At 41.2% G+C, this 23,480-nt stretch overlaps 1 protein-coding gene across 1 annotated transcript in view; it reads right to left on the minus strand.

Moving 5' to 3' along the window:
• Positions 1 to 23,480, minus strand: part of SYNE1 (spectrin repeat containing nuclear envelope protein 1) — a gene marked incomplete at both ends in the record, with an annotated part of 158,373 nt that overhangs the window by 97,851 nt on the left and 37,042 nt on the right. The window contains 9 exons of the mRNA XM_084259624.1: positions 142 to 273; positions 2,816 to 2,989; positions 5,798 to 5,998; positions 7,967 to 8,086; positions 10,696 to 10,797; positions 17,009 to 17,218; positions 17,777 to 17,932; positions 18,512 to 18,643; positions 20,799 to 20,955. Of these exons, the coding sequence (XP_084115750.1) occupies positions 142 to 273; positions 2,816 to 2,989; positions 5,798 to 5,998; positions 7,967 to 8,086; positions 10,696 to 10,797; positions 17,009 to 17,218; positions 17,777 to 17,932; positions 18,512 to 18,643; positions 20,799 to 20,955 (1,384 nt within the window). The remainder of the gene's footprint in view (positions 1 to 141; positions 274 to 2,815; positions 2,990 to 5,797; positions 5,999 to 7,966; positions 8,087 to 10,695; positions 10,798 to 17,008; positions 17,219 to 17,776; positions 17,933 to 18,511; positions 18,644 to 20,798; positions 20,956 to 23,480) is intronic.

The following is a 23,480-nucleotide window of genomic DNA, read 5'->3' on the forward strand; positions in this document are numbered from 1 at the left end:
CTTCCATAGTTCAATAAAAAATTGAAATAAAAGTACTGAATAGATTATTTGACTGTTAGTTTGTGAGGGTCTATTAAAACCATATGAAAGTTTCAAAGGGAAATGCAGCCACTTTGATACCAACGTGACTGGGGTGCTAACCTGGTAGAGGGCGATCCGGTCCACCAGCCTGTCTTCACTCTCCTCCACCAAGCCCACGCTCGGGATGCCACCTTCCACCACCTCCAGCTGCCGACTGAGCTCCTGGTGGTCCTCATCCAGGTGGGACCATGTCTACAAAGGCAACATCACTCTGTGAGCTGCACAGCCTCCCTTTTTGTGCAAAGACAGACTCATTAAGGTTATGTTGGAGATGTTTGTGTTGGAAGTTCAGTTTGGGAAACAAGGGAAGGCTCGGAGCAGGTGATTCCTTACCCAGAGGGGACAACTGTGAAAGGAATTTGCAGCTGCAGCAACCTTGCTGGATGACCATGGGCACATTAAACTCTGATCCTCATTTTTCAACAGTAAAGGGGATAATAATAACTCTTGCCCGTGGTGAGAATTAACTGGAAAAATGCATGCAGTGGACCCAGAACCCAGTAGGCATTGGATCTGCACATTTTCATTCATTACCAGTAATGATATAGGGATGATTTAAGTTAAAGGGATGGGGGTGCTTACTTCGTCTAACAAATGAATTAAAAACATTACATTTGCAATTGAAAAAACAGACACCGAGAAAGTATGATACCTGGTGCAGACATACTACTGAGGAGCAATCCCAAGTTATTTTATTTCTAAATTCAAACTTGTGTTTTACTTAAAATTGGCAAATCTTTTTTTGATCACTTGAAGTATTTTCCAATAATGTGTAGCAAATATCAGCCACTTTCCAATGTGTGTATATTGGAATGGGAACAGGTATAACATAGCAAGCCGCACTTTTTTCCAAAATACTACCCGTTGCCACATTATTCTAGATCTAGGGATATAACAGTAAATAAAACAGAAATGTCTGCCTTAGCAGAGCTTACATTCTCCATAAAGAGGAGACCGAGAGACAAGGAAGAGAGGCAGTCAACAGGAACCATAAATCAGAAACCAGACAGCAAGTTTTATGGTGTATTCAAAAGTGCTGATGCGGTGATGAAAGGAAAAATAGGGCTGAGCAGGTGCAGGAGGGCGAGCCCAGGGATGTAGGCAGTAGGGCTGCAATTTCAGGGGGACCCATGGGTAGGTCTCCTAGAGAAACACATGTCAGGTCACCCCAGTGAATCACCTGCTGAGATAAGATATTGCTGAACCGAAAACAGCGACTCACTATACCATCCTAGAGACTCATGAAGGAGCGGATGGAGTCATATCAATGTAAAAGGCCTAGCTGGGGACCTGATAGAGCAATAAATAATGAGTATGGTTACAAAGCAATTTGAATTGTCACTCAAATGTTGAAGATACATCTCTGTCCCAAATACAGTCCACTGGGGATTTCCACGACTGAAATTTTGGAGTTAGTGAGCTGTGATAAAGCAGACTCAGGGAAGAAGACAGGATTTAAAGAAACATAAACATAATCCAGTCAATTCAGGTGAACTTGGTAACAGTAGAGAGGGGGAGAATGAACAGAGTGGATGGTAATTCCTAAATCTCTCATGAAAAACAGGGAGAATGCAAAGGCAGAGACAGTTTAGGGCATCTGACCTGTTTACTACAAGGAAGGGTCTGCTATATTAACCCTATACGGGGCTTGATCGACAGCTGATCAGTAAGACCTCACCAAACTCCTACTGTGTTCAAGGTCATAACTTAGGTAAAGCTGTTGCTTGAGGAGAGGCCAGCAAACATTTTGTGTAAAGGATCCAACAGTAAATATTTCCAAACCTCAGTGTTGTCACAACTGCTCAAGTCTGCCCTCCAGTTAGAAAGCAGCACAGACAACACATAAACTGATAAAATTCTCTGTGTGCTAATAAAACTTTATTTACAAAAACAGGCAGTGGCCCACAGTTGGCCCATGGCCCAAGCCCAAGTTCAGGCCTTGGTTATAGAAAACTTCCCTCTTCCTTGTCATCTATAAGACCTCGTGTATAGGATATTGTTTCCTTCCTGTAAAGATTCACTCTGTTTTATTTAAAGACCCGACAGTCCAGGGCTGAGTCTTGGGCATATTTGTTTCTGGTTTCCCGGGGCTTAGGAAACTGGTGGCATCTTGGTAAATGCCGAAATGGATGTTTGCTTTGATGAACAAGTGAATGAAAACTGACTAAATGATGAGGGAATGTGTCTTCACAGTATCCTGGAGTGATAAGCAGGATGGAGAATCCAGAGCTGTCACCAAGGAGAATGGTACAAAGAGCTTGTGTGATCTAAACCCAGATTATCAGGTTTCATTCCTGCGTTCCTTGTCTTGTGCTAAAGGGTTCACCATTTTCTGCTTCTGGAGCTCAAAGGCTTAGACCTCTGGTTTCTGGAACCTACTTACAAGTCTTATCCCCGAGGGCAACTATATTATGGATAGACACGGGGTTGTATGTCTACATTTTTCATTCTCTTTATTAATTTATCACTCTGAATGCCAACACCCCAAAGAGCATGTCCAGTCTGGGATTTGTATTTACCTAGCCAACTCGTGGTGTGGCATTGCAGAGTCGTCTGCATGGAAGTATAAACAGAAGCTAAAAGAAGGGCAAAGCAGCTTAGGATGCCGAGGCTGAGAGTTCCAAGGTCAGAGGAGGCAAATCACACAGATAAGCGCATGCTGCCTTGGCGGCCTGTTGGTCTGTTTCACAGTAGGGACTCTGCTATTGCAGAGACGCGACATCCGGAGACTCACCTCTAGAATGTACTCCAGCTCCACACCCCTCTTGTGAGCCCGTTTTAGCACAGCAGAAGCCTGAGCCATCAGTTCTGTGTGAAACTGAGTTTCCTGTGGGACCGCAAAGCCGATGATCTTCCTGAAGAGCGTTTCGGTCAAGATCATATGAGACTCCAGGCCCTGAAAGTATTCCTGCAATTTTTTTCAGGTGGAAAGAGTCAGTGATCATTCACATATGACCTGGCAATAAAAACCGCCTCAAATGTGAGAGCTGATGAAACTCTGTAAATGCAGGAACCATGTGGTTCCACCCCTGCCTCCACCTCCCCCAGCTTCTCAGCTCCTCCTGCTGAGCTTTGGCTCTAGTCTCTTTTTTTTTTTTTTTATAGAGGCATGTTTTTTATTTATTTATTTATTTATTTGCTTGTTTGTTTGTTTTGTTTATACAAGCACTGGGTACAGTCAGAAGCGCGGGAGGGTGAGAGAATTCACCCGAGCCAGAGCGGGGAGCAGAGCAGGCAGAAGGACCGAAGGACACTGCTGAGGGGAGCAGCGGGCGGCAGGAGAGGTCTGCGCGCCATGTGGGACCCTACTCTGGTGGCCGGGGAGCAGCCGGGGATCGAACCAGCGCCGCACAGGCCGTGGGCAGCTTCGCAACCCAGCGCTCAACCGCTGTGCCACCGGGGAGGCCCGGCTCTAGTCTCTTAATTGCCTTTGTTGAGGCCCCTCCCCCCACACCCATACCTCACCCCCACAAACACACGTGAGGTGCATCTACACTCACCTGTGAGCACTCTGTCCCCCAAACAAATGACATTTGTATGTGACAACTGCGGTGAAAACCTGTGCTCGCACCAGGCCTCCTTCCTCTCCTGATACAGCTGCCCGCTCATGGGGACACACAAACTGCACCCTTGTCCTTTGGACACAGTGACCCCCCGATCTTTGGCCTCTGTTCAAGCCCGTGCTTCCCAGGACATCTACAATTGACACATTCAGGACCTCCCTTCTGCTGCAGCTGGGCTCAGCTCTGCTTCTCTGGGGTCCTGCAGCATCCGTTGTGCCGCCTCCCTGCTGCCAAGCACAGCTCGACACAGACCCATCGGTATTAACTGTTTTAAAGGTTCCTTCGTATTAGGCTCACAGGCAACAGACCATAGACCTTGCATAATCCTACAAGTGTGTTTTGATGTGTTACTGTTTATGTCTAAAGGGCCCCGGAGGATAAAGAAAGGGCCTATTGCATTTCTTGTTTCTAGAACATGGATAGACTTGACAGAGTGGGATTGGATCACAACAACTAACACTGTGCTTACCAAGTGCTGGGAACCCTAGAGATACTTGACCTCACTCACTAAATCCTGACCACACCTCAACAAGGGAGGCAGTTATACAGACGCGGACACTGAACCACCTAGGATGAACCACGAGGGCACTGAACCAGTCTAAGAGGCATGTCCAAGGTCACTGCAGAGCTATTCCTTGGAAATGGTCTGGTGAATAGGAACTGAGGTCATTATTTTTTTTTTTAAGATTGATTTTTATTTATACAAGAGCTGGGGTATAGGCCAGAGGCACGGGAGGGTGAGAAGACTCACCAGAGACAGAGTGGGGAGCAGAACAGGCAGACGGACCAATAGCCCTGCTGAGGGGAGCAGTGGGCGAGACAGGAGAGGTCTGCCGCACCATGTTGGTATCTCCATGGCCAGCTGGGAATCGAACCAGCTCTGCAGAGGCTGAGGACAGCTGCGCTCAACCCACTGCGCTCAACCCATTGTGCCACCAGGGAGGCCCTGGAGTCATTATTTTTAACTAACAGTTATTATATGAGGGAACCTTAAAGTTGGAAGAGAACTTGCAGGTCATTTAGTCCGAAAGCTAGCCACCGAAAGCTAATACAGCGTTAACAACCCCCTCTCACCCTCTTGGCCTGGATGGACTTCTCATGGCCAGGACAGTTGTCTGTTCCCGAACCGCCTACTCTTGCTACAGCTCTTCATCTACTGAATTTTATTTCTTGGTTATTTATACTCATTGATCCTCGTTTCCCCTCTGGAACAACTCAGGATGATACTTTATTGCTATGGTCAAAGATTTGAGAAAAACCAGCTGTGAACTTGAAAGCAATATTTTCAAAGCCAAATGATAAGGGTTTCATAAATCACAAAGTTTTGGACAAAAATCTTTGGGAAAAATAGCAAGAACTCCAATTCCATAAAATTAAAAAATCTACCTTTTTAAGCCATCAGAGAGTCACATAAAGTGGACGATGTTAACCATGTCTAACCCAGTGGGATTTTTTAAGTTTCCCTAAGGAAATTCCCACAGCCTGGGAGGTTGGGTTTCTGGTCTGGCCAACCGCTTTTTCCGTCATCACTGCTAATAACAAGTTATTTGTGTCTGCACATTACACAGCTGTTTCTTACTAAGCAGCAATGTCTGTCCTGCACTTGGCTGTGGCCTGCATGGACGGGGCAGTCACAGGCCTCCCAAGTTTGACGATGCAGAGAAAGGGCTTGCTGGGCCCAGGGAGACACTCTTGCATGAGGGACAGAAGAATTAAGCAACGGACAGTCAGACCCCAGCCCAGAGCTGGGAAGGCAGCTCTGAATTCCAGAGCAGAGCCAGGTGTGAATAAGTGGGCAAAAAGAACACAAAGGAAAAAAACAGAGTTAAGAATGACCAGGCTCCTCTGATGAGACAGACAGCCCCTGTGTTTCCCACCGGTTGCCATTTGCAAAGGGAGAAGACTTGGTTGACTCTACTGAGGAGCTGGTCATGAACATGTCTGCTAAGGCTGGAATTCACTTTCCCTTAGAACATAACTGAAACATATCTGCTCTCATTTTTCTATGCTATTGCCTACCAGTGGAACTGAAGACACATTTGTGGATCATTTTTGAGAGTTATTTAGACAAATAGGGATTTATAAAAGATTTATATTTGGTTTTACTAAATATGTTCTGATAACCACAATTTCTTCCCCACTCCCCCCCTTACCTTATGTTTGTCAAGTAGCTGTTGGATTTCCTCTTTGGAAGACACGATGATTTTCTGGTCTCCTGCCATCTTTTCCTGTCCAGTTTCCAGCAGGTCAGCCAGATCCTGAAGGGCCCTTTCGTACTGACTCTTGAGAGCAAGATTCTGGTTCAGACCACTGCGCCGGGAGCCGATGGTCACCATTAGCTCCTCATACATGTCCTGCAAAAGAGAGACGGGGATTCTTACCTCAACTCACCTCTACCATGCCAGCAGGTGGATCTGACAGCTGTGTCTTGGGATGGCTATAGCTTACGATATAATATGGGGTTACAATGTTGAAAAATTGCTCATGTGACTGTGGGAGAGGTCATAGAAAATATAAATCTAATTTTTTTAGAAGAGCTTTTGAAAATAATATTCTCAATGATTATATCATTCCAGAGAAATTCAAAAGGGTTTCCTTCAACATTTTGTCTGCTAAATAATTATCAGATTTGGGACGATTCCTCAAACAAAAAGCCAGAGAAACAGAGCAGAAAGACATTAGGGCTTAAAAAGGCAGTATTTTTTTTTGCCAAATGTGGTGGAGTAAATAACTATTTAAACTGGAAAGACATTTTAGGAGATGATGACACACTGATGCAAAATTTATTCGAGCCACATGGACCTGATTAATTAAGGGTTAGTAGTCCAAAATGGTTCAATCTGGAAAAGTTCAACTTTAATGCCTATTTACAGCTATGACGGTGGACTCTTACACCTGACATTTAAGCACTGCTGGAAAACTGTCCAAAAAGGACAAAGTGGGGGCAGTGGTCTCATGACATTATGCAATGTTCGGTATTGGAATGAGACAGTTTCAATAAAAATGTTCATTTAAAAATAAGAGCTATTTTATTTTTCTAAAGAAGGGGTTCGTGACCTTGTGCAGGAACCACATTATTATTCCCTCACTTGTTCTGTTATAAAGAATTCAGGAGCAATTGAATGTACGGGATGTCATCAAAGAGTTTCCTCTTTAACGTAACCGTCATCTATCAGATGCTAGATTTTTGTTGGTCTCATATCTGAGTATGTTCCTAACACCCCAACATATTAGTTTCTTGGATGCCAGGTCTAAGAAACAAATTGACCCAAAGGGTTATTCTGTATTCCTGAAGGATTCCAGGCAGGTTGTTTAGATGCCATTATCTTCTAGTTTATTTTTTTTTAATTCCTAAATTGAAATAATGATTCTCTTCTATTCAAACATGTATGAACAATAAAACAATTAGTTATGAGCACTTAAGAAAAATCACTTTTTAAGAAGTATTAGCTTGAGTATTTTTTCTTTAAAAGTTTTTTGGAATATGACATCTTACAGAGTCTATAGTCCTATATGAACTTTTCTAGGTAAGACAGACACCATACTTTCTAGAGTAGAAAATGACATGTCACATCTAAACTATACCACAATGCTTAGCCACTGGAATAATGAAATAAATGTCAGGGGAAAATGAAACAAATAGATCTTGGAAACATGAAAAAATAATTTACTAGTCCATCAAATTTGGCAAAGGTTTTAGAAATTTCCTACAAGTTTCTGGGAAGTGGGGCGCTCCATGGCATGAATTTTAAGCATTTGTAAAAGGAGCCATTTTCTTGATTTTCTTCTCATTCATTACATATAAAAAAGCTACAGATTTATGTGTGTTGATTTTGTAACCTTCTACTTTGCTGTGTTCATTTATTATTTCTAATAATTTTTGGCAGTTTTTTTAGATTTTCTGTGTGTGATATCATATTGCCTGCGAACAATGATTATGTTACTTCTTTTCCAACTCCGATTCCCCTTTTCTTCTTATTATCTGATAGCTCTGCCCACAACTTCTAATTCTAAGTTAAACAGAAATGGTGGCTGGGGGCATCTTTGTGTTGTTTCCGACCTTATGGGTGTAGTTTTTAGTTTTTCCCCATTAAGGGCTCTGTTGGCTTTGGGGTATATGGCCTTTATGATATAGGTTCCTTCTATTCCCATCTTGTTTAGAGCTTTTCTCACAAATGAGGACTAAATCTTACCCAATGTTTTCTTTGTGGTGACATGAATTTTATAGAGAAAACTCAAGAACCTAGAGAAAATTATTTTTTCTTGACTTCTAGTTAAGATGTACTAGTACATCCTTGAAAGCTATTAGTAGAAAATTGTACCTGCAGTTTGGAGAGTTCTTGCAGGGAAGGCTGCTCAATCTGCAACTTGTCAGCACGTCTCTTTAGGTCAATGATCCCTGAATCCAACTCCTTTAGCCCCTCTTCAGCCTCTTGTATTGCCTAAGTAAGATTTATGACATTCATTAAAACTCCCGCTAATAATTTCCCACATCAAATGTGACTGTCTAGTCCCTGTGCTTCTCCTGCCTGCACATAAAACATGAAGAGTCATTTTAATACAACATAAAAACTGTGCCTGTCTATTCTATAGAAAAGAGAACCCTTTACTAAACTACACATCAGCTATCGGGTTTCCTTAAACAAATAAGAGAATTCATGAAGAGTAACACCCCAAAGAGAAGCCTGACTTGGGATATAGAAAAAAATATTTGCCAGAAAACAGTATGGAGATTTCTTAAATTATTAAAAATCGATCTACCGGGCCTCCCCGGTGGCGCAGCGGTTGAGCGCTGGGTTGCGAAGCTGCCCGCGGCCTCTGCGACGCCGGTTCAATCCCCGGCTGCTCCCCGGCCACCGGAGGAGGGTCCCACATGGCGCGCAGACCTCTCCTGCCGCCCGCTGCTCCCCTCAGCAGTGTCCTTCGGTCCTTCTGCCTGCTCTGCTCCCCGCTCTGGCTCTGGTGAATTCTCTCACCCTCCCGCGCTTCTGACTGTACCCAGTGCATGTATAAACAAACAAACAAACAAATAAATAAATAAAAAAAAAAACATGCCTCTATAAAATAAAAAAATAAAAAAAAAAATCTAAAAAAAAAAAAAAAAAAATCGATCTACCATATGATCCAGCAATTCCACTCTTAGGTATCTACCCGAAGAATGCAAAAACACTCATTCAAAAGAATATATGTTCTTTTATATGCATTGCAGCCCTATTTGCAATAGTCAAGTTATGGAAACAAACTAGTGCCCAAGTACAGAGAAGGGATTAGAAAATATGGTATATATACACAGTGGGACACAGCTCAGCTATAAAAAAGATGGACTTTGGGGCCTCCCTGGTGGTGCAAGGGGTTATGACGCAGCACTATGAAGCGATCTGCAGCCTCTGCAGCACGAGTTCGATCCCCGACCAGGGAGCTACACACAGGGTGCAGCAGACCTCTCCAGACTCTCCTGCTACTCCCCTCAGCAGTGTATTTCAGTAAATCTGCCTGCTCGGCTCCCCACCCTGTCTCTGGTGAATCCTTTCACACACGCTGCCGCCACGCACCTCTGGCCTGTACCCCAGCTTTTGTATGCATAAATAATTAAATCTTTAAAAAAAAGATGGACTTTTGCCATTTAAGACAACTTGGATGGAACTGGAGAGGATAGTGCTAAGCAAAGTAGGTTGGAGGAAGAAAGACAAACACCAGGTGGTACCACTTACATATGGACTAAAGGGAAGCAAAACAAAGGCTAAGACAAAAATCAAACCAATAACCAAATCACAGAAACCTGACTGTGGAACTGAAGCTATAAGATGGGGTGTGGAGGGGACAGAATGGACTCTAGCAGAGGGCTGAGGGTGCCTTGGTGGCGGGCACGGTGACAGGCATCGGAGGAGGTGTGAGACTAAGCCCTTGAATCATATACAGTGCTGAGCACCAATTTAAAAAAAAAAAAATTGCCTCAGCTTCTCTAGGGGATCATGCTCTGAATTTCAATCATGCAGTTGTTAGACCCTTGGAGATTCAGTGAGGGAAGAGGAAACTGTTACAGCACAGTAAGGGAAAGCTTGCTTGTCAAGTAGAAAATCAAGTAATGCAAACTATTTCAGGTCATCTCTTTCAGATGGATGGATGGATGGATTGACTGATCTAGATAATTAGATCTATACAGAGAAATATTTCAGGTGATCTCTATTTCATCTAATTCCTTAAGGTCCACTCACTGAAACCTTAGAGTTTTAGTGAAATTAGCCTAAGAAATTCTATTCAAAGTTCATTAAATGATCTTATGAGGATAAAACACTACATCTTTCATTTATATTCAACCACATTCATTTTTAATTTTCATTTATGTATATGTTATTTATGAATAACAGTACCCACATAAAATTATAAATAAATATAAATACATCAGTAAAGCTGAGAGATCAGTTTATAGAATAAAATCCAAGTTCTCTGATATTCAACAGGCCCTACAAGTTGCCTCAAATTATTTCCCCTCAATCATTTTCATTCACTGTAAGTTTACTTCGACAGTATTACTTGCTTTCCTCCAGAAGAGTGCTAAATTGTCTAACCTTCTGCCCTTGTCCTTGCCATTCTCTTTATACCTTTCTCCCCAGTCTCTGTGTATACAAATTTCTAAGTCAAAATTTGAATGTACAAATCTTCCCTCATCCTACCCTGTGGCCCTCAACCTTGTCCTTTCCTGAATGTCCACACGACTATGTCTGCCCCGTCCCCCTGACCCCGTCCAGGACAGTTGGCCTTTCTGTCACATGTCACTGAGAGTCACATCTCATCTATGGTCAGGTGCAGACCTCGTGTTAGTGTCTGTCAATGACACCTTTTTCTATCTCACATCTCCAAGTTCCATGCAAAAGCAATTGACAGGGCCAGTGGAACCTGGGCAGAGATGCAAGCCCAACACTTAGAAACAAAACATAGTACAAAACTGCTATTGCCAGTCATTAACTTTCCATAGAACATTTGAAATTTCATAGTAAATTAGCTCTACTCTGTGCATTTGCTGTGGTGGGGGAAGAGCAGCTGTAAATACCTCCATTTGCTTTGCCACAGGCTGTTCAAACATGTTTGCCAGTTTCTGTAGGAGGATGTACTTGTTGTCAGCCAGTGATGTAGACAGCATCTTCAGATCATTCTAAGGAGGCAAACAATAGGAGACTTAACATGTGCAACAGGATGCAAATGGTTGTAAACATCACACCCATTCTTAACAGGAATATAGAGGTGTCAAATTTAATTTCCAGAAGAAACAAAAATGTCCTACATTTCTTTTTTTTTTTCTTTTAAGATTTTATTTTTTTTTTAAGTTATTTATTTATGCATACAAGAACTGGGAGTACAGGCCAGAGGCGCGGGAGGGTGAGAGGATTCACCAGAGACAGAGTGGGGAACAGAACAGGCAGACTGGCTGGAATACACTGCTGAGGGGAGCAGGGGGCGAGACAGGAGAGGTCTGCTGCGCCATGGGGGTAGCTCCCTGGCCGGCTGGGGATCGAAATGGTGCTGCAGAGGCTGTGGATTGCTTCATAGTGGGGTGCTTAACCCCTTGTACCACCAGGGAGGCCCCTGCTTTTTCCTTTTGATTGAGGCAATGTCAGCTGATGACACCGAGCAGCCGTCAGGCATTAGTGCAATGTCTTCCCCCAGTGGCCACGTGTCTCCCCACCACCAAGTGTCCAGTCACCGCCCGCCTGCCTGCCAGCCAGCCTCCCCCACTTCTCCTCTGGTCACCACCTTTCTGTTGTCACAGTCTAGTAGGTTGCTTTTTATTTAAAATGTAATTGCATTTTGTTTCTTTGTATTAACAAGTGAGTGAAACCCTTCTGACTTAATTCACTTAGCATAATCCCTTCAAGGTCCATCCTTGAAAATGGTGAGATTTCCTTTCTATTTTCTATTTTATTTTTTTTAAGATTTATTTTATTTATTTATGCATACAAGAACTGGGTACAGGCCAGAGATGCGGGGGCGGGGGTGAGAGGATTCACCAGAGACAGAGTGGGGAGCAGAACAGATGTATTGACTGAAACACACTGCTGAGGGGAGCAGTGGGCGAGACAGGAGAGGCCTGCTGCGCCATGTGGGTTTCTCCCTGGATGACCGGGGATTGAACTCGCGCTGCAGAGTCTGTGGACAGCTTCACAGCGCTGCGCTTAACCCCTTCCGCCCAGGGAGGCCCAAAAATATCCTACATTTCTGTAGAAGAAAGAAACTGGCAACGATTTGCCTAAGTACTAAATTGACTTTTAAAGAATTTGCTATACCAGGCATTTCCAGCATAATACCAATGCCATCAAAGTATGTGAATGTCACCTCAAATAAAAATATAATTTATTAAAAAATAAAGCAAGACTGGTCACCCTAATCTTGTATCTGAAATAATCTGCACATTTAAACACTGCAACAGAAATTCTACACTAATAATTTCTAATTAACCAGTAAAATACTCTTTAGGTATTGTCCTGATTTGGGAAACACATGATTAAGAATGATTCCCTTTTTCCCTCACCTTCCTTCTTTCTGCCACTTTCAAAGAATTTGTGCACATTTATAAAAAGCCATCCAGAAGTTTAAAAAGATAAATACTCTCCACCATGGTCAAAGACATGCAGAAACAACACAAAGTATCTTAGCTAAGACTTTGTTCAATGACATTACTGATTTAAATGTTCAAATACACACTTATATTGAGTTAGTTTTGCACAGAAAGGAGCCAACTCTCAGAATTCTGGCATTCAGTTCTAAAGGAGTAATGAACTGGAAGAAAATTTGAATTATACAATTTTTAATACTTCCCCCCTGAAATGTCAGTGCATAAGCTCTACTCCTTACTAGGCAGCCGACTTATGTGACAGGCTGCTTGTTGATCAGAGGTTGAAGTTCAGCTTATTACACACCCTTCATGAGGACTGGCCCTACCTGAGTGCAAGGCAGTAACCTGCAAAAAATCTGACCATCTCCTGAGGAGAAGGACAATCACACCTAAGAAGAATGAGCCTCTCTGAGCATGTGCGGAAACAATATAACATAACATTCAAGGCTGGAAAGCGAAACAGTGCATGAATTATGCAATCCAAAAAAAAAATAGAAACAGTGCATGAATTACACAATCAAAAATAAAAAAAAAACTTGAGAATTCAAGAATAGTATCTAAACCTAGGGAACTGGGGCCTCTCTGGTGGCATAGGGGGAGTTAAAGACATAGCGCTATCAAGCTATTGCCAGTTACTGCAGCATGAGTTCAATCCCGGGCTGGCCAGGGAGCAACTCATATGGCTCAGGAGACCTCTCCTGCCTGGCCTGTTGCTCCCCCAGCAATGTATTTCACCTGTTCTGCTCCCCACTCTCTCTGGTGTATCCTCTCATCCCCCTCACCTGTGGTCTACACTCCAGTTCTTGTATGCATAAATGAATAAATCTTTAAAATAAATAAATAAATCTAGGGAACAATAATCATTATTAACTACAACCCAAATCAATCTGAAAAGTAATGGAAGATTAGCTAGGAAACTGTAGAGTGTCTGGTCAGCAGAACTGGCTACAGCGTAGTGCTCATAAATAAGAAACTGGACAAACAGTCATAACTCATTTGCAGATAAGTTATGACAGTCTTTCTAGTATTCCACTGCCTTCAGGTGAGGCCATGTGGGTCATGAGAACTATGTCTGCACTCAGTTGGAAAAGACTTTTCATTTGAACAAATTCACAAGAAATAAAGTCTCCATTATGTCATTTAGAAACACATTAGTTCAGTTAATCCATAAGTATATTTAATATAAGTATAAATAATATTATAGTATAAGTATAATAATATAAGTATAATAATATAGTATAAGTATAATAAATAATATAATAGTATAAGTATAAATAAGTATAAATAATATTAAGTGGGATGGAAATGAAGAGGGTGTGTATGTCTTGTACTTCATCTTTATATTTTTCATAGCATATTTTCTTGTCTTAATTGTATGCTGCTCAAGGTAACAGAAAACAGAGTTCACATTTCTGGAAACACACTGATTATTGGAAGATACTAGATAAGAAAGAGTCAAGCAGAGAATATAAATCAATTAAAATGATCAAATAAAAACTTGGAGAGGTCCATTAAAACATGGACATTGCCATTTTCTTAAAAAATGAAATACAAAGGCTTAAATTCTTTATTACTATGCTTGTGATCCAGTGGGATAATCAAAGAGTCTATGTATTGCACACATAATAGATATCACAATTTTTTTTTCTTAAAGTCATTGGAACTGCTTGTTGGACATAAATAGCAGAATTCTAGCTGTTTGAGAAACAGACCCATAGGACGTTTCAAGTTTTAAAATCAGTTGTGTTACCTTACTCATTTAATTCTTTCATTTTCCATTTTCAAAATCACTTGAAATATTATTTCACATGTCTAGGAAATTTATTTCGGGTTAAGTTTATGGGTATAAAATTACTGATTGATTATTACAGTACAAACTTTTAAAACACAATGTAGTTAGGCCTCCCTGGTGGCACAAGTGGTTAAGATACAACCTATGAAGCTATCCACAGCCACTGCAACACGAATTAGATCCCTGACCAGGGAGATACCCACATGGCGCAGCAGACCTCTCCTGACTGCTCCCCTCAGCAGTGTATTTCAGCAATCTGCCTGTTCTGTTCCCCTCTGTGTCTTTGGTGAATCCTCTCACTCTCCACACCTCTGGCCTGTACCCCAGTTCTTGCATGCATAAATACATAAATCTTTTTAAAAAATACAATGTACTTGGTATTAACTAGCTGTGATTCCACGTAGATACTACACACATACATAACATCTTTACATTCTTCCAGATCACCTGGTGGGTATCAAATAAGGCCAGCAGCCTGGAAATGCTAAGACTCACAGGCTAAATGAAAACAAAGTCATACCAGTACTCTAGGAACTACTGAATACTGACAGAATACCAGAATTGGTATTCTGGTTGGGGCAAAGCAAAAGAAAATGGTTTGTGACTTGACCTTTAGTTATATTAACATTGGAACTCTTTCTCATAATTAAACTGTTACGTAAACACTTTGAAATGTCAGTTTTTATTCATGAGCTGGGCATCAAGTAGTAGAACCTTGCTGGTAGAAAAAAAAAGGAGGGAATGATTTAAAAAGAATTAAATGACTACATGTTCTTGCCTTGTTTCTACAAAATACATTCATGCTTAGCTCACGTTTTACTCCGACTGGTTCTACCTACCAATATAAATTTACAATTTCCAAAGACACTAGCATAGTAAATGCAATTTGCAAACAGGAAATATGCCTCCACACATTTGCACTTTTAACCCACTTCATTCATGGCTGAACAACATTCAATCAGATCTTGCATCCAAAACAGAATACCCAAATAATCAACTCCAGCTTTTCTGCCTCCAAGTGAAATGTTCTTTCCTCTCTACTATTCAACCTAACAGATACATATGCAAATAGTCAGTCTAGGTCATTCCTCTAAGCTGCAGATTTGCATGCCAACATCTGTGCTGTGCCCTTCACCTGAAAATCTGAATTCTACTCCACATCCTCTCTGTCATTGGTACCACCCGTGACCCAGTCGTGCTCATGGTCAATAGCACCACCATCACCTGTCCTCACAATCAGCAAATACCTCCCAGATGCTCAGCCCAGAGTCCCTGGAGCTCCTCCAAGGTCCCACTTCTTCTCACTCCCCCTATCCAAACCATCAACGATTGTTCTATTAATTGTGCCTTCAAAATATATCCCGAGAAGGTCCATATTCTCCATCTCCCCTGCCATCACCCCATTAATATAAAGCATGAAAATATTCTTTGAGCCAAATCTTGACTCTAGTGCTTCTGGTTGAATAACCTTGGGCTGTAATTTAACATTTTTGTTGGTGTCAAGTCCCCTATCTGTTAACATAAATAGTACTATTCATAGAAACAATGATAATAAAACTTGCTAAATGCTTACTAAGTTCCAGACACTCTTCATAGCATTTGACACACTTTAACTCATTTCATCCTCATCAAACATTATGAGGCCATTGCTATGGATGAGATTTAGTAGTTGAGGACATGAAGGTTCAGAGAAGTAAAGTGGCTAAGGTTATATACCAGAAGGTAATGAAGCCAGAATCTGAACGCAAGAAGGCTGGCTTTGGACACTGTGCTCTTAATTTTTCCTTTTTTCAGACTTTGCAAAATCAATGTCAGAATGAGGTTTCCCTAATAGGAATATTGTAAAAAGTAAAGGCAATACTACATATATAAACTTTCTGTGAATTTAAAAACGATAACAAATATTTGCAATAATTTTATTCTATAATTTTAAGAATGTAAATTCCTGGAAAACAGTGATATTCCACCCTGCTAGATGCATATCTAGAAAATTCTATCTTTTTTGTCTAATGCTACATTTACTTGATATTTTGCAATATAGTTTTGTAAATCAAAATTTTATATCAAACTCTTGGCCCTAGTTCTCTATGAATCTATTTTCCAAATCTTCTATGTTTGTTAAAAACAAAATTCACCAGGCAAAGGTGGACAAGAGCCGTCTCAGCAAAGAAACCTCCAGAGAAGGCAGTATGCCTCAATCTCTGCAGCCAAGGGAGGCGTTCTTCTACCCCAGCATACCCAGAGCAGGGAGTCCCCAGTGGATGGAACAGATGCCTCTAAGGATGTCGAGCAGACTTCCTAATGAATAAATATCGACCTGATACATACATACATTCAATTAAAGCTTAAGTATCTCCACAGGGTACTTTTATTAGAAATGAAAATCAACACTAAGAGTTTAGCACTGGCTTTTGCACTGGCTGAAGTTAATAGTCATAGAAAAATATTCATAAAAACACATTTATTCATTTGGCAACGGAACTCTAACCTGGGGCTAAAAGGCAACAGTGAGTGTAAGGAACTAGGACTGTGGAGTGATGCAATGCATTCATAGCATGGATAGATGTAATCAGGCCATACCCGTTGGGCACTGGATTCTACTAGGGTTCACTCTATGTCAAAACATCCTGCATGTTTCTTTGGAAACATGATTTAAGTTCCAATAGTATCCATTGAAAATTATAACTGTAATTTACCATAAATATGACTTATTGGTTGAACTTTAAATTGTCTTCTGCTCTTTGTTTGTTTAGGTTTTTCTCCACCTTCCATTTATCAGAGAGTAAAACCCTTAGTTTTCTAGTCCTTGACGTCAATGCTTTTTTTTTTTTTTTTTTAGTGTTCTCACTCTTCGTTATACATTGGGGAAACAGAAAGGCCCAATGATACACCTCAATAAGACATCCCACTTATTATTGAAAATGGCTGCAGAATGGTCAGATATCTCCTAATAATGCTTACCTGGAAATTTAATATTTGTTGAAGTCTGTCCTTCATCTGATGGCATCGCTGATTTACGACTGAATCGAGCAAGGACAATCTGGCCCGGAGGCAACCCAGCGTGTCTTCAATGACATCGCGGTTATCACCATTCTCTGGAAATGCTTGGGAGAACAAGTTCTTGTTCTTATCCATTTCTTCAGACATTTCCTTAATATCTTTGGCAAGAGTCTATGGTTGATAAAAGAGAAAGTTCATTCCAATGTTTAGACCCATAAATCTCTATACAAATCAAGTCATAGCCTCAGAGAAAGTCCACGTTTCTCTTACTGTTTTGTTTTAATTACATCTGAGGTAAGCTGAGCCATCTTCATGCACTTTTATACATTTTAGGCAAATTGCTGTTCAAGAGATTATTGTCAGAAAATACAGCATTACTTAATAGTAATATACATTTGCTAAAAAAAAAAGAGATGAGTTTTATAAAGTGTTATTAGAAATCCATGCGTTAAGTTTTTAGCCTGTGTTTCATTCGTGGAGGGTTTGTGATATACACAACAGGGTTTCCTACCTAGGCAAGACAAAGAATCAAAATGTAAAACATAATATCTTTGAGAGCTTTTCATATTTTGGCAATTCTCTTCTGCATTGGCTGCTTGGAAATACATCTGATTTGTATTTTAACACAGCCATTTTATGCTTAGCCATCTTATACATAATATTATCTAACAAAAAATGCCAAACGCTTTGTCATGTCACACACTCACAGACATAAGCTGCCACAATTACCTCCTGGTTGATGAGACAAGTCTCTGTTTCTTCTGGTAAAAGGGCAGTCGCCACAAATAAACGTTCCTCAACATCGTCTAGCCAAGTGGAGGTAGCTGACACCCCGTCATATAACTTCTGTTCCAAGTGAATATTCTGCTTCTTTGTCCCGCCACCCTGGGAAAAAGGTGAGGGAGGGAGACAAAAGAGTGGATTTTAGTGTTTTGAGGAATCATAGAAAAGTCAGAGGTATTTTAGGACTCTAAATATCCCTGACAGTTAAAGGAATGAGGAAATACAATTACACAAAGGTGACTGGCAGTCATGGTCACCAAGACATCAACACCAAGACACCAAGAAAGGCCAGGCTGTGGCTTATCCTTTTGGGGCTGAGCAACATTGGGTCTCACCAGTTTGGGCACAAAAATAACTTTCCAGGGGCCTCCCTGGTGGCACAGGGGTTAAAGAGCACTATCAAGCTATGGCCAGCCAGTACAGCATGAGTTCAATTCCCTTGCTGGCCAGGGAGCTGACCCACATGGCGCAGAAGACCCCTCCTGTCTCGCCCGCTGCTCCCCTCAGCAGTGTATTTCAGTGGATCTGCCTGTTCTGCTTCCCAATCCATCTCTGGTGAATTCTCTCACTCCCCACACCTCTGACCTGCACCCCAGCTCTTGTATGCATAAATAAATCTTAAAAAAAGAAATAACTTTACAGACACCCAGATCCACTAGTGAAGCGATGTCACCACCCTACCTGGGAAGAAACCTCCTCGAAGGCTTGGTTCAGTCCACCCAGCAGAGAGGTCACTGCAGATTTCTCTTGGGTCTGCCCGTCCCCTCTGTACAGCGGCACGCCAGGCAGGAGCCGGTTTGGCCGGCTGTAAAGCTAAAAGGCAAACATACACGACAGCTTTTGAAGAGCCGATGTGCCAAGTCCAGGTTTTCCTATTTAGACAGACACCAATGTGGGAAAATTGTCCTCATAATCATTTCCATGTGGTTCCAAGGGCTAGGGAGATAGGAAGCTGAACCTAAATATTCATAGTCCTCATGTCTTACAGGAAGGGGAGAGGCACCAGGGTTCCGCAGTAATCTCCATAGTAGAGGGTGAGGTCTCAGGACGCCATGGAGAGAAAAACAGCTCTCAAGGTGAGAGCAGGCATTGTGTGAGACCCGCAGGTGTGCAGATGCCAAGCGGATTCCAAGAACTGACCAGATGATGAATGGCGAAGAACCAGTAAGCAGGGATAGTAGCAGAAATGTCCTGAAGTTATATGATGTAGGAGACTTAAAAAAGACTCCATTCACTGGGGGCCTCCCTGGTGGCGCAGAGGTTGAGCACTGGGCTGCGAAGCTGCCCGCAGCCTCTGCAGCACCGGGGATGCCGGTTCCATCCCCGGCCGCCGGCGAGGGTCTCACATGGGGTGCAGACCTCTCCTGCCGCCCGCTGCTCCCCTCAACAGTGTACTTCGTCAGTCTGCCTGTTCTGCTCCCCACTCTGGCTCTGGTGAATTTTCTCACCCTCCCCCACTTCTGACTGTACCCAGTGCTTGTATAAATACATAAATAAATCTTTAAAACAAAACAAAACAAAAAAGACTCCATTCACTGATTCAGGATAGTAAATATCCCTGGTAGCCAAAGAAGTGGGGAACTGCAATAGCATGAAGGTGAGCCTGCAGTAAAGGCAGAAAACCTACACCAGAAATCAAGAATTCAAGCTATGTGTCTGGAATGTCTCATCAGGGCAACACAGGTAGGAGGTCCATGCTAAAGATGCACCATTTGCAGGGTGGGGTATTATCTGGGACAGCTGCCTCCAGGAACAGAAGGCTTTTTAGTCCCCAGGGCCACAGCTGGCGACCATTCCTGTGGACAGAGGCAGAGAAGTCTCCTGGTTGGAAAAGGGGAGTGAGTACAGAAAGCCTGGCACGCCACAAGAATTTGCAAAGTGGGATGAATGATCAACCCTGCAGGGATTGTATCTAGTTCCCCACAGACCAGGGAACACGTGGTCTTGCAACCACCTCCTTTCAGATCATGCTACCGGGCTGTATCTGCTTTCCAGTGCCTGTTTGGTCAATGCCTGACTCCCTACTCAGATGCACCACACTATTGGGACCCTCCTTCTGGTTCAGACTCTCCCAGCCCCTCAGCTAGTCCTGGCCAGAGCAGCGAGAACAGCAGCTCCTCACACCCACAGTAAAGATGACAGACTTTACTCTGACGAAACTAGGGTCATGGAATGACCCAGACTAGCACTGCTGGCCCAGGACCTGGGACTAGATTTGATCATCATAATCTTGCTGGGCCACATCTATGGGAAACATGGCAGGATTGCAGGGTTCCTGGCTTACTCATTGGCTCACTAAGGTGCTGATTCCTTCAACTATCAGCTGTTCTCTAGCTTCCACTTGGAGTAAACTAGTAGCTATTACCAACTATTACCAACCTGGAACCTTTTGTAATGATATTCAATGCCACTTGGCATGGTCGGTGGTAATGAGCCCAACATCAAATGGCACCCATCTTGAGAGCCAGTCTACAGATGGGTCAGTTTCTATCTGAACACTGGCTTCCTCTTCCTTTTTGACCCATCACATTTCCAATATGCTACTCACTAAGAGCTGAAATCAATAAACACTGGAAGCAGTAATGAGAAATTAGATAACTTGACAATTTACTGTCAGCCTTGTGGCATTTTTTTGCCCTATATGTGTACATTCTTGATTTGTCTCCATAATATTCAGTTATTAAAATCGGGGGGATATTTAAAACAAAATGTTTTATGTTAATGAGTAATCAGGTAGTGATCATCTCAGAGGGAAACAGTATCTAGAAATGAAATAAACTTCCACATATAAATGCATAATTATTGAGGGAAATGTGAAACAGGTTTGTTAAGTAAAATGTAGGGTAATTTGTTTCATGTCTTATTTTGATTGACAATGAATATACAGATTCTTATATAGTTATATTTCCTTAGCATAAGCTATATATATTTTATGTTGCTTAATACATAAAAGTAAAATATTTGTTACCACTTGCTCTTGTTCCTGTTCCAGAACATTCTGTAGTAGTTTCTGCTTGGTACTAAATTCTTGATGGAGACTTTCCCATTTCATTCTCATCTGGTCTTCAGCAGGTGACTTCTCCCCATCCATCCCCAACTCCTGGGATAACACATCAGGTTTTTCGCTATTAGAAGAATAAATAATCTAAGTTTACAATGTGTGCAAAAAGGTGATAAGTTCTAAGTAATTTATTGTTTCTATTAGATCTGGTCTCTAAACTTGGAACCAGATCATTTTAGTCATTAGCTTATATTTCAAAGATATAAATTAGAAGAGAAAATGAGATTAACCATAAAACATATTCTTACTCATAACAAAAGCATAATCATAATTTAAAAGTCTTAAAAGTATCTCAGTATTTAAAATAAAATAATTGTAACTTGTAGAAACACTAACTATAGTGTATGATTGGACTGGTATCCTTTGACAAATAGTCCACAAATTCATTCAAAAACCCTGGTAAACACAACCTACTCTGTTGACTAGAGTGTTTACCTTCTGTTTAAAGAGAACAGTATAGAGCAGGTTTCAGGACATGGAAAGTGAGTTCAGAACATGGTGGGGATCTTGCAGAATTATCCTTATAGGCAGGCAGCTATGTGGCATCTGAGAAAGTCTATAGCTTCTAGGGTGAGACAGTACGGGTTGAAATCACTGCTTCAGCACATGAAATTTTTGAATTTGAGTAGTATGTCTCACTTCTTTAAGCTTAAATTTCTCCTCTTTACAATGGACACAGTATCTATCTTGCAGAATTATGAGAGTCAGGGTCAGAGAAGAGATGCCTATTGCCACAGTCTTATCTGGCCAAGAAGAGTCACTCAATAAATGGGGTCCATTCTAATGGGAATGGTAAGACTCTGGGGACCCAAGTTTCCACAGATCCTGATTTATCAAAAGTGTTGAAGGCTTACCAGGACTGCGCAATTATGATTTTGACAGAACCTTCAGCTCAAGAGGGAAGAAGTTAACAACTTAATTGGCAGAATAATAGTATACACTCCACCATAAACAAGCTAATCTCAGAATACACATTGAACACAACAGTTTCTTTGAGTAAGTTTGTTTATGACGTACACATCTACTTCTAGGCTGTCACTTAGAGAATTCTCCTACCTGTGCACTTACTAAGAGACTCCAAAGAAGGTAAAGGGTAAATTCAACAATGCTAATAATGGCGGGGTGGGGGGAAGCCAACAATGTAAATACCAATCAGTAGGGAAATGAGTGAACAAACTGTTAAGTTCACAAGATAAAAAATAGTATTAAGCTGTTAAAATGCAAAAGGTGGGTCTGTATGTATTAGCATGGAAAGAGCTAAGAAAGTAAGCAGTGAAAAAAACCCAAACAAATGAATACTTCTACTTTTGTTTGTTATATTAATCTCTGGATTTTTCTCTGTATAGTATTTTTTAATTAACAAACAAGCTTTAAAGTCCTTATGAGATTAAGTTTCTTTATCATGCTGTCTGTTGTCAGGTGGGCTGAGGGCATCACTGCTAACTCATTTATGTCTGTAAACCAAGGGACAGCTAATAACTATATTCTTGCATTTGATTATGGATGCACCAGATGAATTAGAAATAGATGATAATCTAGCATTTCCGACAGACAATATTCTTCTTTCCCTCTGATGTTTACATCAGTTAATTTCCAGGGATGTTCCTCAGGAATCTTGGAAGCAGCTTTCTGTTTATCCTCCTATGAGTCACATGCTGTTTATCCTCCATATACTCAACTTACACCCATTGTCCTTCCTATTAAGCTTCCTTACATAAACCTATTTACATATGAGTCTTAAAAAGTCAGCTAACAAATTAAAGGCTGACTATAAGGTCCTATTCCCTACTGATGTCATTTTGATCTTTCAAATATAGAGAGATGTACTTTTTCCTTTGACTTCTCTACATAGTTTACTATAGAGAGAAGGTTTGTTTACTTGGTATCATCATGTGAAATTACAAAGCATGGCTGAACTACAAGGAACTAAATTTAAAGGTGACTTTCCTAAAGAATCTGAATAAAAATAATAGTATTTATAAACAGTTTGAAATTGAATCTTGTATAGAAAGCCAGTACTGCATCATAAATTTCTCTCAAAAAATATTTTTCTATTTGAAAGAGTCATAAAAACTCATGGCAAGAAAGTTTCCGAAGATTCCTCCTGCTTCTTTGCACCCACACAGATGATGAGAGATGTGCATGGGTTCTTTCAAAATTGAATTCTTTCAAAACTGAAGCTGGGAAAAAAGATTCAAAAACCTATGAAGGGTCATGGGTGAATAAACATTTGAGAAGAGTCAGAAAGAATGGAAAATGCAAAGGGAAGGCAAGTCTCAACTTAGTCATGGGGAAAGAAAAACCTATCACACCTTTGAGTCATCACACACATTTTAATGGCCTTGTCAGCATTTTTAAGCATGAGCAACAATGGAGATTTCTTTAAACTCCTTTCTTAATATTTTAAGTTTTTTTTATAGCTTTAGGGTTATTTTAATGTAACTTATTTTTAAAAAATATTTATTTATGCATACAAGAATTGGGGTACAAGCCAGAAGTGCAGGTGGTGAAAGGATTCACCAGACACAGAGTGGGGAGCAGAACAGGCAGACAGACTGAAATACACTGCTGAGGGGAGCAGCAGGTGAG

This window comes from Talpa europaea (assembly GCF_964194135.1).
Source record: "Talpa europaea genome assembly, chromosome: 2".
In the NCBI taxonomy this organism is placed as follows: Eukaryota; Metazoa; Chordata; class Mammalia; order Eulipotyphla; family Talpidae; genus Talpa; species Talpa europaea.